Source organism: Trichoderma aggressivum (genome assembly GCF_033847375.1).
Source record: "Trichoderma aggressivum f. europaeum strain CBS 100526 chromosome Unknown scaffold_011, whole genome shotgun sequence".
NCBI classification, from domain to species: Eukaryota; Fungi; Ascomycota; class Sordariomycetes; order Hypocreales; family Hypocreaceae; genus Trichoderma; species Trichoderma aggressivum.
Window position 1 is genome coordinate 681,110 of NW_026946377.1, and position 12,539 is coordinate 693,648.

Genomic DNA, 12,539 nt, shown 5'->3' on the forward strand with positions numbered 1-12,539 from the left:
CCCCCCCCCCCCCCCCCCCCCCCAGGCCCCCGGCTGATGAGCAGGCAAGGAACGTTGAACCGAGCCATCAAAGGAACATTCAAAGGTAAACCTCCAATGGACAGCGGGTATCTCCAGAGCCAATTTAGCTCGCAGAGTGGTCCCGTCTCTTGGTGGCGCGCTCCGCCATCATAGCCCATTGGCCGTCTCGGTCTGGGACATTCAGACTAGACGCAGTGACGATGTGCCTATTGAAAGTGCTTCCTTTTTGTCCTTTTGTCCAGCAGACAGGATCATGGGCGGCGGGGAAGCGGGACGTGAAGCACTTGGCCATGCAGCCATTTCCTCTCTCTTCTTGCCCCCCTCCCTCTTTTGTTTTGAATCAGCTCCTCGTCATTGTCCAACCCTGGCCGCTCGCTTGGTTTTGGCGACCGTTGACCGCTTAAACTGAACATGATGCCGAGAAATGTTGTTCGTCCAGGTTCAACCAGGAGCATCTGTCAACCTTGCCTTCACACGTGTGATTTGTCTCCGTATGCCCGTCATCTATCGACTCCCGACTGCCTGGCTGAGGAGCAAAGGACGAGCCGAGATGAACCAAGCGCGATGATGACAACGACTGGCGAAGGGGGCAAGGATCAAGGCTCCAGTTCGCTGATTGCCGTGGAGTCGTATACCATGACAAGGGTCGGCACTGTCTCATTGCGCCTGGCTTCGTACTGTGCTCCGCACTCTGTACTGCAGGGAGCGTTCATCTGCAAGAGGAGAGGAGACGAGGCAGAGTTGTACGAATCCAGGCACGAGTCTGTACAGAATGCACTTGTCCGGCTCATATATGTTCTCAGCTGAGGTGAAGAGGCTCGCTGCATCGCCTATCCTACTGCATCCGACGGCTGCATTGTGTCAGCTGCTAGTAGTAGTACTTGTACAGTAGGAGGAGTACAGTAGGATATACCTGGCAGCAGTACTCGTACTCCGTAGCAGGAATATTTCGCAGTGGTCCATCCATGGCAATGCAAGGGACATGGACCTGCAGGCGAAATTATCCACCCCGGGTACGAAGCGGCTCCTCCACTAGAAATGCCCGCTCGGCTCTGCCTTGCCTTGCCCTTCCCTGGACTTGTCATCAATGCTTCCTGTCCAGTTCTCATCCCGGAAGCGAACATGTTGTCCGGGGGGCAAGGCCAAGATGGAAGGGTCGAGACAAGTCCAGCACAGCAGCATGAGAAATCAAGACAAGAACAAAGATGAATGAATGAATGAAGCCATCCAGAGACATGGTCTGACTCCATTGCCAGTGGTACTAGCCAGGCCCGGCAACCAGCCACTGGCCTGCAACTTCCATCACGACCGATGGACTCCGTCTCTAACCACCTCTAATCAGCGCCACCCGCTGATCTGGCGCCCTTATTTCACATTGGACAATTTCCCCTCTTCATGCCCAGTCAGGGCGCCAACAACTTCCTCTAGGCTCGCTCTGGGAACCTGATTCAGCTCCAGCTTGCAGAGTCAGGCACTGTCTCGTCATAATCATGGACAGAGAGTCATGCTGCTGGTACGAGCACTCTTACTCGTGCAGGTACAGGTACTACTACTAAGGTATCCATCACATCATCCACAGGACCACAGCAATCACGAACTGAAATCAGAGGATGCGGTTCGCCAGGGAACAAGCCGCGAGACGGTGTCACTCCTGCTAACTCACTCCTCTGTACTGTACAATAGGTACGTCAGCCTGAGATCAACCTCTCCTGCAGTCTCCTCCCCCCCGGCCGTTCAAGTCACCAGCAAAACACGAGCAGGATTTCCGCCGCATCTCTTAGCGCTCTGTGCAAAAGCAAGCGCCGGCTCCGCACTCCCATCTCCCATCTCCCATATTAATCACTGCTGATCCCCATGGGCTTCTCCACCGAGACTCGGCAATCGATTTACATACGAGTACTTTGGCAGCAGCCTCTCGGCGACCCTAAAAATCCTGGGCCCGACACTAGACGTCTAGCTGACACAACCGGCTTGCCTGGCGTCTGTGACCAGGACGCAAACCAAGGTCCACCAGCAGGTGTGGTGAGCGAAGTCAAGGTGTCTTTCAGCTCTCGAGCTGGGAATAGTACTATCACGTATTGCCTCATAAAAGCTCCTGGACCAAGACGCCCGAATATTACTGTTATACCGTACCTACATATTCGTGACTGGCTTGATCAAGTGCAGATTCCCAACCTGAGCCATGTGGTTCGCCATTTCAATAGCATTCCTCCTTTCATGATCTCTACATAGTATAATGTAGCATCATATAGATGAACGAAAGCCAGAGACAAGAATAAAATAGTACGTCACCAACTTTCCCTGAATGACTCCAGCGTCGATCATCTCCAAGCACCATTACCTTACCCTGAATATCATTGCTTCATCACCAAGCATAGCTGTTTCCAAATAAGCATAGCCATACATCTTCCGTGGTTAATAAGAAAGTGATGGCTCCGTCTGCATCATGTGAATCAAGCCTAAACTCCAAGGATAAAAAAAAACCCCCCGTGCCATCATATCACCAATCCGGCCCAAACCCTGTCTAATTACTACCAAAAGTGAAAGTATATGCCGCGCCCAGTTTTGATCCATTAGAGTACTATATCGTGAACGTAAATACCTCATGCTTCATCCGCGTTGTCACTCGTCCCTCTTTGCAATCCGCTCCTATGAACCCCCTTTTCTTTTCCGTTTCTTCATAGTAAATCTTCTATATAATAAAGATGAAGTAGTAAGAAAATCGATGTGAGCATATCAATGGTAGAAGCTGATAAGGCTATTATCGAAAACTCGGTGATTCGATATCAAGTCGTAGAGAGATGGCGGTCTGGATGCGCGTTCCATCTGCCAGTTGACGAGTAACGCAAATTGGCTTCTCGTCTCTCTCCTATTTCATGGTTGCCCCGTTCATATTCCGCAATCTCACTATGGCTGTGCGTTAGTAAACATCAATATCTACTTGGAAGGTTGCTTCTTACAATTGACAGATGCGGCCACTTCCCGTTATCTTTTCCATTATGTGGTCCTTTTCTCCTCAAATAAGGAGACCAAAAGCAAAAGAAGAAAAGCATTGACAAGCAATTTATAGTAGGAATTTTAGGAAATAGTGCGACCCAAGGGGCTCCCGACAAATGCGGACACCATTCTTCTGGTCATGCTGTTGTTTGCGGTGAACCTACTGTCCACCTAGCAAGATGATGATAACGCCTATCAATGCCCATTCTACAAGAAAAAGAAATTGTTCGAAGAAGAAAAAAAAGGGAAAAGAGAATCGGATCAAGGAAAAGGTCATGCTATTCATCTCTTTTTAGGAAGAAATGGGTTTGGTTTCTTCTTCTTCCGTGGACCCTGTGGTATTTGTGGATTCGCCTGCTCGTCACCGTCAGTAAGGTCAAAATATACGAAACATGACCAACCATGACTTACACTGCCATTCGCTGCCGCAGGACCAGTTGGCGGCGCCGGCCTTGGCATTGTTAGAGGACCAGAGTTGATGACCGGCGGAGGCCGTTCTGGGGGCGCCAACCCAAGTAATGACATTGCAGAAGGATCAGTTGGGGGTCTAATGGGCCTGGGCCTCTGGCTAAATTTACCCACGAGGCCACCGCTCGGCCGCGAATTATCATTCGCAATCTATGCCTCTGTTAATGCACTTCTTGGACATGTTTGCATGCGTAAACCTCTACTTACCCTCTTCGTTACTGTCTGGCCAGACTCGGGAGAGTCCAGTGGTCGCTTTTTCGCTTCCATGCCGCCTGATGTGTGGATAACCGGAGGTCCGTTTGAGCGCGGCTTGACTGTATCTGACCCAGATGATGTCGCTGGACCCGGATTTCCGTTATTAGTAGCGCCAGAAGGTGTAGCAGTGGGCTCATTACGGGCCGTCTCCCTCATGACAACATCCATCTGCTGAGGGGGTTGTTGTGGGGGGTTTGTCGGTGTTGAAATAGCAGAGCTTCGGCCAGATGATGGCGTATAAGCGTCAAGCTTCGCTTTCTCGAGTGGGCGTCGGAACATGGAGAGAATGTCGCCCTTTGTATATCGGTCTCGGCCTTGGGCGTCGACGATCAATTTGCGCCAAAACTCTCCCTGAACAAGAGCTCGCGAGTCACCCAGAATCCACAACGACGACTTTGCTCGCGTCAGACCAACATTCATACGGCGAATATCCGTCATGAAACCAATACCGCCCGTGGAACTAGCTCGGACACAAGAGAAAATGATGATCTCGCACTCTCGTCCCTGGAAAGCATCCGTCGTGTTGAACTCGATGATGTTGGTGATATTTTCGCCATACCGGGCCTGGAACCGATTCCGCAACTCGTACAGCTGCGCCTTGTAAGGCGTAATGATGCCAATCTTTCGCGTCAAGTCACACTCATGGTAGTCCCGGCTGAATCTTTCGTACATTTGTAGCGCCACTTCGAGTTCCCTTGTATTGACAAGAGATTGGCCCTTTCTGCCTTTTTCTTGAACACCCTCGACGTCGAAAAACCGGTAGGGAGCAAACAGGGCATCTTTATGCCACGGTGCCTGGCGGAGCTGCAGCATATCTTGGCCGTCCTGTAGTTGGGATTCGTAGAATTCCCTGCTGGGGAATGAGCTAATCTCAGGGTGCATTCGGTACTGCATATCAAGCAGGTGAATCGACTTTGGGTGGTTTTGCTGCATTCGGACAAACAAGCTCTGATCGTAGCCAAACCGCGCCGCAGACTGCGACAGGACTGTAGGAGGTAACTGCTTGGGATCTCCGACCAGAATGCACTTGCAGCATCCGTACTTCAATGGAATCAAGGCGCTCAGCTCCACGCACTGAGCCGCCTCGTCGATGATGACTGTCTCGAATTCCACATCCAAGTTTCGAAACATTTCGTGTCCACTTCCGCTGAGAGTCGCGCACAGAACGTGGGCAGAATTGAGAATCTCCTGCTGAATCTGCCGACGACGTAGTTCCATCTCGCGGGCTATCGAGTTGCCGCTGTCTTTGTTGGCATCGATCTGTTTTCCGATTTGCATTTGCTTTCGCTTCAGCTCATCAAACTGCCTTGACAGAGAGTTGTGTAACGATCGGTCGTCCTGCGTGCGAGACTCGTCCAATCTTGGTCTGAGCTGCGCTATTTGCTCCTTCAGCTCGGCGGCATCTTCGTGCAGCTTGTCTCTGTCCGCCTTTGCCTTGTCCTTGGTTGTATCCCCTTCAAGACGGGCTTTCACTAGCTCATCTAGGGTAACGTCTTTGACTGCGGCGTTAATAGCTTCGCTTCTGCCTAGACGAAGGACATTGATGTTTCGCGTTTTGCCATTTACCGTCTTGATGCCACTCTTCAACCGGAGAACCAATTCGTCTACAGCGGCGTTACTGGGTGCGCAAACAAGGAGCTTCTTTGGCCGGGCCTGGTTGCTTGCAGGGGTACCAGTAGGTCTCATTGGAACCCCAAGAGGAACTCCTGTTGCAGCGAGAGGAGCTTGTGCAAGCTGATCAGACAGCAGAGAACCGACCATTGCGACGATGGTCTTGGTCTTTCCGGTACCGGGGGGTCTATAATTTCAGGGAAAGAAGATGAAGTCAGCGCATGCTAGAAAGAAAAGAAAAGGCAGAAAGAAAAAGAAGGAAAGGGGGAAGAAAAGATAGGAATCAAGTGGAGTGGGATGTCCATGTCCTTACCCTTGGATCAAGGTGAATCCATCATTCTCTTGTGCACCAAGTACAGCGAGAGCTTGACCTCGATTCAAAGCCCAATTTCCCATGTAGTTGGATACGCGTTCTTCTCCGTAGCGCAGGATTGGCGAAGGCTCTGCCTTCAAGATCTCGTCCATAAGATCATAATACTGCAGGCTCTCCAGGGCGGCATACTCTCTCTCTATGGTCGCCATGTTTGTGATTTTTACACCATATACGGTAGCGCCAGGGGTCAGGAGAGGCGAAAGAGGATTACTACGAGAAGCTACGCGGTACGTCACCTCGACGGTGTCTTTTTTATAAGTGATACGATGGACTCGGGCCAGGCAATGCTTTGCAGTTTCATCCACCAGGGGATTCTCCGCCTCAGATACAAGGAGGATATCGCCCTCAAAGACACCACGATCCCGCTGCGGGGCTACGGGCATTGTAAAAGTCACTTCCAGGTAGCTGTCGACGCTCGCGCGGCTGGCAATCTTCATGCCGAACGACTGGGCGGTTATTTCATCCTTTGACGTGACAAAGGAGCGCCAGGCCTCAGATGCAAGCAACGGGAAGAAGGTCTCTTGATATGATCTTGGGTCAACATACTTGGTGGCAACCTCGGAGGCCTTGGGGCCGTTTGGAGGGTCGTTGCCACCGTGGAATATGTCCCAGGCGAGAATGGTGTTGTGAAGTCGATCCATGGGAGGGATGAGCCGGGCTCTCATCTCCTTGACGGAGCGCTGCTGCCTGGTCTTCTTGACCGGCTGTCGCAACTTGTCTTGCAGGGCCTGTCGGCGCCGCTTCTCGGCGTCGGTTAGGGATTTCACGCCTCCCGTGCTCAACGCAGCAAGTTGATTGTCGGCATCCGAGTCCTCGCTGTCGGCCTCAGACTCTTCGTCAGAACTGTTGACCATGATATCACTTCTCGAATGATCCTTGCCGATGAGGCCAAGGCCGGCAATGCCAGAGCCTTCGCCTTTGACAAACTCCCCGCGAAGCGCCCTGGCCCGCGCGATGGCCTCGGCATCTCGCTTCGCCTTTTCCATCTTTTCTCTCTGCCTACTTTCCTTCAGGGCAGAAATCGCCTTTGGATCGGGTATTTTAGCAGCCTTTGCTCTAGCCTGACGTGCCTCGATTTGTTTGAGCAGTGGGTTTTCGACTGATTTGCTGAAATCCAACACATCGTCTCGGTTAGAACGACCAAGTTTGGGGGCAGTTGCAGTTGAAGAGGAGGCAGTTGCAGGCGCTGATTTTGACCAGGCATCAAGTTTACTCTGTTTCTTAGACTTGTCCTTGAGTGCCTGTTCTTGGCGTTGCTGTGCACTGATTCCTTCTTGGTAGATCTGCACTTCTTCATCTGTTTGTCCTAGAGCTTGGAGGAGTTCTGCACGTTGTTGGTCGGTCAAGTTTGTGGATCGTACGTATTTCCCCGGAGTGGCTGTTGGCAGACAAGCATCTGTAATGAATTTACGAGAGCTCGGGTTAATCGCGAGGCCATTTTCTTGAAGTCGTTTGAGAATCTTGCAAAGGACGCGAACCGTAACATCGACAAGCCAGCGGTCCTTGAGCCGAATCATATTCTCCATTCCCCGAAAGTTGTCTTTTGCTGGGGCTAGGATCCTGATCATCATGTCTTTCTCACTCCGACCAAGCGCCGTCGCAGAAGTAAGGAGGCCGTCCTCAGCGATGAGACCTTCAGCGAGCTCCATAATCTCTCGGCAAAATTCCGTCATGATGGCGTTCGGGATGTAAAAAGACCATGTCTCGATGTTAAGACAAGCCTTGGAGACAAAGCGCCACTGCTCATTCCACCAGCGCAGGACGGTGGCGGCCGATTTGGAGTCGAGAGTTCTGACTCGAAGGACCCCCGAAGAAGGGTCCGCGAGGCCCCTGAGGACATCTCTACTCATATTGAGCAGAGGTTTGACTGGGCCCCATGGAAAGGGAGGTCGCAGGACGCGCTCCAGGGACCAGACAATGGATGCAAGCGTCTGATCCGGATGGTGCTGCGTCATCTGCTCCAGGGCGCCGCTTCGAGAAAGTTCTCCGGTCCAGCTCTTCAAAACCTCCGCAGAAGCCTCCGCGAGATCCGAGTTTTCATGTACGGACAAGGCAGTGGTGACTTGAAAGGGAAGCCGATCAGCATATAAATCATTCAGATCCGTGACATCAAGCTCAGAGATGCGGCCAAGTATTCTGGCAAGCACATCTGCTGTGTCGCCCAGCGCCTGGTTGAACGTTTTGCCAGAGTCATCGAGCTTGTTATCGCTCTTTCGCGGCCTGATCTGTTCCACCGCAATGAGGGGCGCTAACGAGACAAAAATATCCTTTGCGACGGCAACTTGTTCGGACGATGTATCAAACATCTCCAGAACCCCTTCCCAGAACGCTTTCGAGTTCCTTATGATGGCTGTTTGGAGCGGCTTGGTGGCGTGGATGGCTTGGTATTCCTCAGAGAGCAGTTTCATGTCCAGCTTCATGGCAGAACTCATGACTTCTTTGGCAGCGTCGGCAACCTTGAACGTAGTCCAGCCTTCAATCTCTCCGTTTCGACCGGGTGACTTAATATTTGCCAGAATCAGGCCGAGATGCTTGACGACAAGGCTCGACGCAGCACTGGCGTAAAGATGTGTACTTCCCGATGTAATGAGTGTCTCCGGGTCGAGAAACGACTTCATGGTAAAAGTCAGCGCATCAAAGCCAGCGCGAACGCATGCGGCTTGGCCAGGTTCGCCGATGCTAGAGTCTTTTGCCAGCGTTTCAAAGAGAGTGTGCATCAAGACCTCGCAGGCATCATATCTGCGATCACGGCTGAGGGACTGAAGCCAAGGCTGGATCCACGAGGTGGGAAACGGCGTGAACTGAGACGCAAGGTCAACAACAGACCAGCAATCCTCTAGAGACTGTCGCAGAAGAGTCTTGTAAACGGGGCTGCCAAATAGCAGATCGGCAATCACATTTGGGCGGGCGTCACCGACGACGTCCCAAAAAGCCTTTGGCGACTTCTTCAACAAGCCGCAAAGAACCTTGATAGAGACCACAAGTACACCTTCGGACCGACAAAACTGAATATGCCGAAATAGCAGTTCGTATATGTTGAAGCTCCCTGATGGAATTTCGAGGCTGCGGAGGCGGCTCAGAATGATTGCGTCATTGAGCGTCCTGAGAATACCTTCGAAGCCTTGCCAGAAGCGTTCAATCTCGAGATAGATTTCGCTGGTAGCCTGAGAAAGATCCTTCTTGCTAATGTCATCTATTGAACTGACGAGGCCGTCGTTAACGGCCCAGTCGAACTGTTCCTCCGTCATGCCGCCACTGTCAATGTTTTTCCAGTTCTCTGCTGCCCATCTTCGGCGGTCTTCGTTCTTCTGGTCAAACAAGAAGTAGGTCATTCCCGGTAGCGGGTCCTTGGTTCCGAGCTTGAGGTACGTCTTTCCCTGCAGACGCATGAAGACGTACTGGAAGACGGCTCGTTGCTCTGCGTTGGCCAAGTAGGCCACGCAACATAGCGCCTCGTAAACGGCGAGGTGGACCTCGGTGAGGTGCTCGCCAAATTGCGACTTCTTGAAAACGGCTCCAGATTCCTCAATCTTTTCTATGAATTGCTTCGCCCAGGTCAGGTTGTGATCGATTCGATTGACGTCGAGGTTCACTAGCAAATCTCGGATCTGCGCAACAGCTTCTTCGTTCCATCGCCTAAGTGGAGCACGTTAGCGACTGCGTGCATATCACGGCGTGGATGTGGGTGTAACTCACTCTGAAAACATTTGGAGATGATACTTGCGCTTCATGTGCCAGTTGAGGACACATTCGGGGCAATATTTGAGACAGTTCTCAAGCCTTCCGGTGAAGTCTTCGAGCCATTTGCCCGCTTCCTGTTTGTCGAAGCCGAATATCAAACTGTTCCAGTAGGTGACCTCGATCCGCTTCTTGCTCTGTTCAATGCAATTTTCCTTCTCCTCGCGCGAAATCCTGGAGTCGGGATCGTCGAGAGTCTTGTAGTTTTCGTCGTCATCGTCGCTGATTCGGGGGCAGAGGAGATGGCACTCTGCGGGGATCTGTTGGAACTCTTCATACCATTTCCCCAGTACCTCGTTGATATCTGCCATTGTATCGGACTACCTAGCTACTGAGGCAGAAGCCCATCGCTAGAAGTTTCATCAAACAAGGAAAAGGAAATGCGGCTTGGGTATGGCCTTTTGCTTCCTGCTGGAGCTGGCAACTGTAGAAGCGAAAAACGTGGAGGCGTGTAAAAGAAGAGGAAGAAGAAAAAGAACGAAAGGAAACACGCGCCGTTTGCACAAAAAAAGTGGCGAGAAGACGAAGTGGGAAGAAGAGATTGAAAGTAGAGAGATTGAAAAGCACGGCGAGATCGCGAACAAAGGACAAAGAAAATGTGGAGTCAATCGGGGAAAAAGGGTACAAGCGCGAAGTGGTGCCAAGATGTGGTACATGCCCCTCGCGCACCCCCAGTGACGACAGTACAACTTGGAAGGCAGAGCAGGTACCTTTTCCAGGTCCTCGAGGTACGACAAGGCCTGAGGAGAAGACCGCTGCAGTGAGAAGAGGTGGGTTTTCTTGAGCCAACTTGGTGACAGGAATCATTTGTGCAGAAGACAATGAGGTAGGAATAATGCAGAAGGGCAGATGTCAGAGCGCATGTGACTTTTGAGCTTCAGAGGTGCCTTATCACTCTCCGTTATCTGCCCGTTCACGGGTAGGTACCTTCAACTCGCCGAAGAAGCAACTGAAGGTAAAGGTACTACAGTTAGTACCTGCAAGTTGACGGCGGTACCTTGCCTTCTCCAACGCGCGACTTGCCCGCAGCGATGCGCGTTTCCAGGCTTGCGGGCACTTGCCGGGATTTAAATGGCGATTTGTTCAATGAAGCATGTTCACATGTAACGAATCGGGTAGCGGGAAATTATGCTGCCGAATCGTTGAAGAAATCGGCAGCCAAAGTTTACTAAGGCTCCAAACAGACGTTCTTACGATAGGGTTGTGAAAAGGGCTTTGATGAGCGGGAAAAGCACCATCGTTTTTGTTTCCTATTTAAATTGAGTTTGGACTCTAATTTTCCATGAGCACCGCTGCGGAAACTCAACAAGTTTCTAGCTGTGTTTTCCCGTAGTCCAGGTAGTACGGAATACTGTACGACAGCAGATACTCGACAGGCAAAGGCTGGGCTCTCTAATATGCGAGCGATGATGCTTCCTTCTGCGAGCACCTGCAGCTACCCTGCAAGTCAACGATTGGCCAGATGAGTGAATGCGGTGCAATGCCCGTAGATACTGGCCAACTCTTATTGTTGCATTTATGAATTTCATTTGCGAACTACTATTTGTAGGTACAATGATATTTGCTACATGGCTTACGTGGTCTTGAGTAGTACCTACTAAGGTACTAATCTACAGAAGAGCCCTTCAATTCGAGGGAAATGCAGACGGCTGGCAGCATAAGTGTAAGAGTCTTGGCACTCCCTCTCTCACAGCCGATCCCCCTGACAACAAGCTCACTTTTGTGCTCCTTTGCTTCAGATGCTCTTTACTTTGGTATCACAATTCTGAATATCTCAATTTTTTGTTCGCCATGATTGGATAGTTGGATAAGCTCTGTGCAACGCAACTCGTCATTCACCTTGCAATTGCCTTCGACCTCACCTCCATGCCCAATTTCCAATTGCTGTTCTTCGCAATATCCTATGATCATCCATCCTCCTTTCTGCAGCCTCAACCTCCATTCTACTTGCTAATATATGGAACTACAATCGATATAACTCTCCCATATCTCTTCGCGACATGTCACCTCGGATGGTGATCGACTCCATCAGCGATGAGGAAGTACAATTTTTGACATCAAGGATTGCCGCCTCCGAAGATAGGCAAAGAGCCACATCCACAGTGACACTTGGCCGCGCAAGCGACGAAGATGAAGGCGATGTGCAGGAGCTGGTGGAATTGTTTGAGGAAGAAGTCATTGACCTTACCGGGCACGAACTAGAGAATGGCGCCCACGGTCAGCTTCACGAAGGCGAATTGCCCATAGAGAAGTATCGCGACCCTCGTTCGGGAGCTCAATTCTCTCGTGGAGACTTGATACAGGTTCGAAATGTTGAGCTTGGGACGTACGAAATCGAGTTTGTTCAGATCCAGATCATCGCACGGGATCGCCGTGGGCAATACAAGATACGCGGGATACCATTTGTGCGGACGAGGATGCTACGAGGAAAACTACCAAAGAAAGTCAACGAGATATGCATGATACTTCACATTCAGAGACGAGACAACGGACAAGAGCTCGCTGCAGTTCTCGTGGATGTCCCTCCCACCTTGGTTGTCAAGAGAAGAGAACTTGTCATTACCAACGCAGTCTACCCAGAACATTGTTATAATGCGGCTAGTCTTGGTTTCAATGCTGGGGATGAACAGACGCAACAACGTCGGGCTGAAATCCATGGCCATCTTGTCTGCCGCTGGAAATTTACGATTTACTTTACCATGCAACACCAAAGTCGGGCTACAAGGCCAGAAGAAGAAGTTCTTGAGCGTGTCCAACTAGAAGACGTACCGAGTTCAAGATATCGCGTATCAGACGAGAGGCTTTGCAATCAGTGGCGGGGTGGACGCGCAAAGGGAGGTTCGTGGCCCCCGAGCGGGTCAGGAATCATTGATCTCGAGTCGCGGCCAAACACGAGTCGATCCTCGAGCAATAGACGAAAAGAACAAAAGTATACATTCTTCGACTCCTTTTCGGGGGCGGGGGGTGTATCTCGCGGCGCCCAAGGCTCCGGTTTCAAAGTCCAGCATGCCGTGGACAAGTGGGACGGTGTTTAGCAAACATATCAGACCAACTTTCGCGACACGGAGCTGTTCAA

The 12,539-nt window shown here is 51.2% G+C and overlaps 2 protein-coding genes across 2 annotated transcripts; one reads left to right on the forward strand and one right to left on the reverse strand.

Annotated features, from left to right (window-relative positions):
• Positions 1-3,310: 3,310 nt before the first annotated feature.
• Positions 3,311-9,774, reverse strand: Triagg1_3830 (uncharacterized protein; the record flags this gene model as incomplete). Its single annotated transcript, XM_062898166.1, has 6 exons — positions 3,311-3,372; positions 3,430-3,469; positions 3,601-3,636; positions 3,694-5,539; positions 5,666-9,361; positions 9,422-9,774. 6 exons carry the CDS (start codon positions 9,772-9,774, stop codon positions 3,311-3,313), a joined length of 6,033 nt encoding a protein of 2,010 aa, XP_062757333.1.
• A 1,689-nt stretch (positions 9,775-11,463) lies between these two features.
• On the forward strand, positions 11,464-12,498 carry Triagg1_3831 (uncharacterized protein; the record flags this gene model as incomplete). Its single annotated transcript, XM_062898167.1, has 1 exon — positions 11,464-12,498. One exon carries the CDS (start codon positions 11,464-11,466, stop codon positions 12,496-12,498), a length of 1,035 nt encoding a protein of 344 aa, XP_062757334.1.
• Positions 12,499-12,539: the final 41 nt, after the last annotated feature.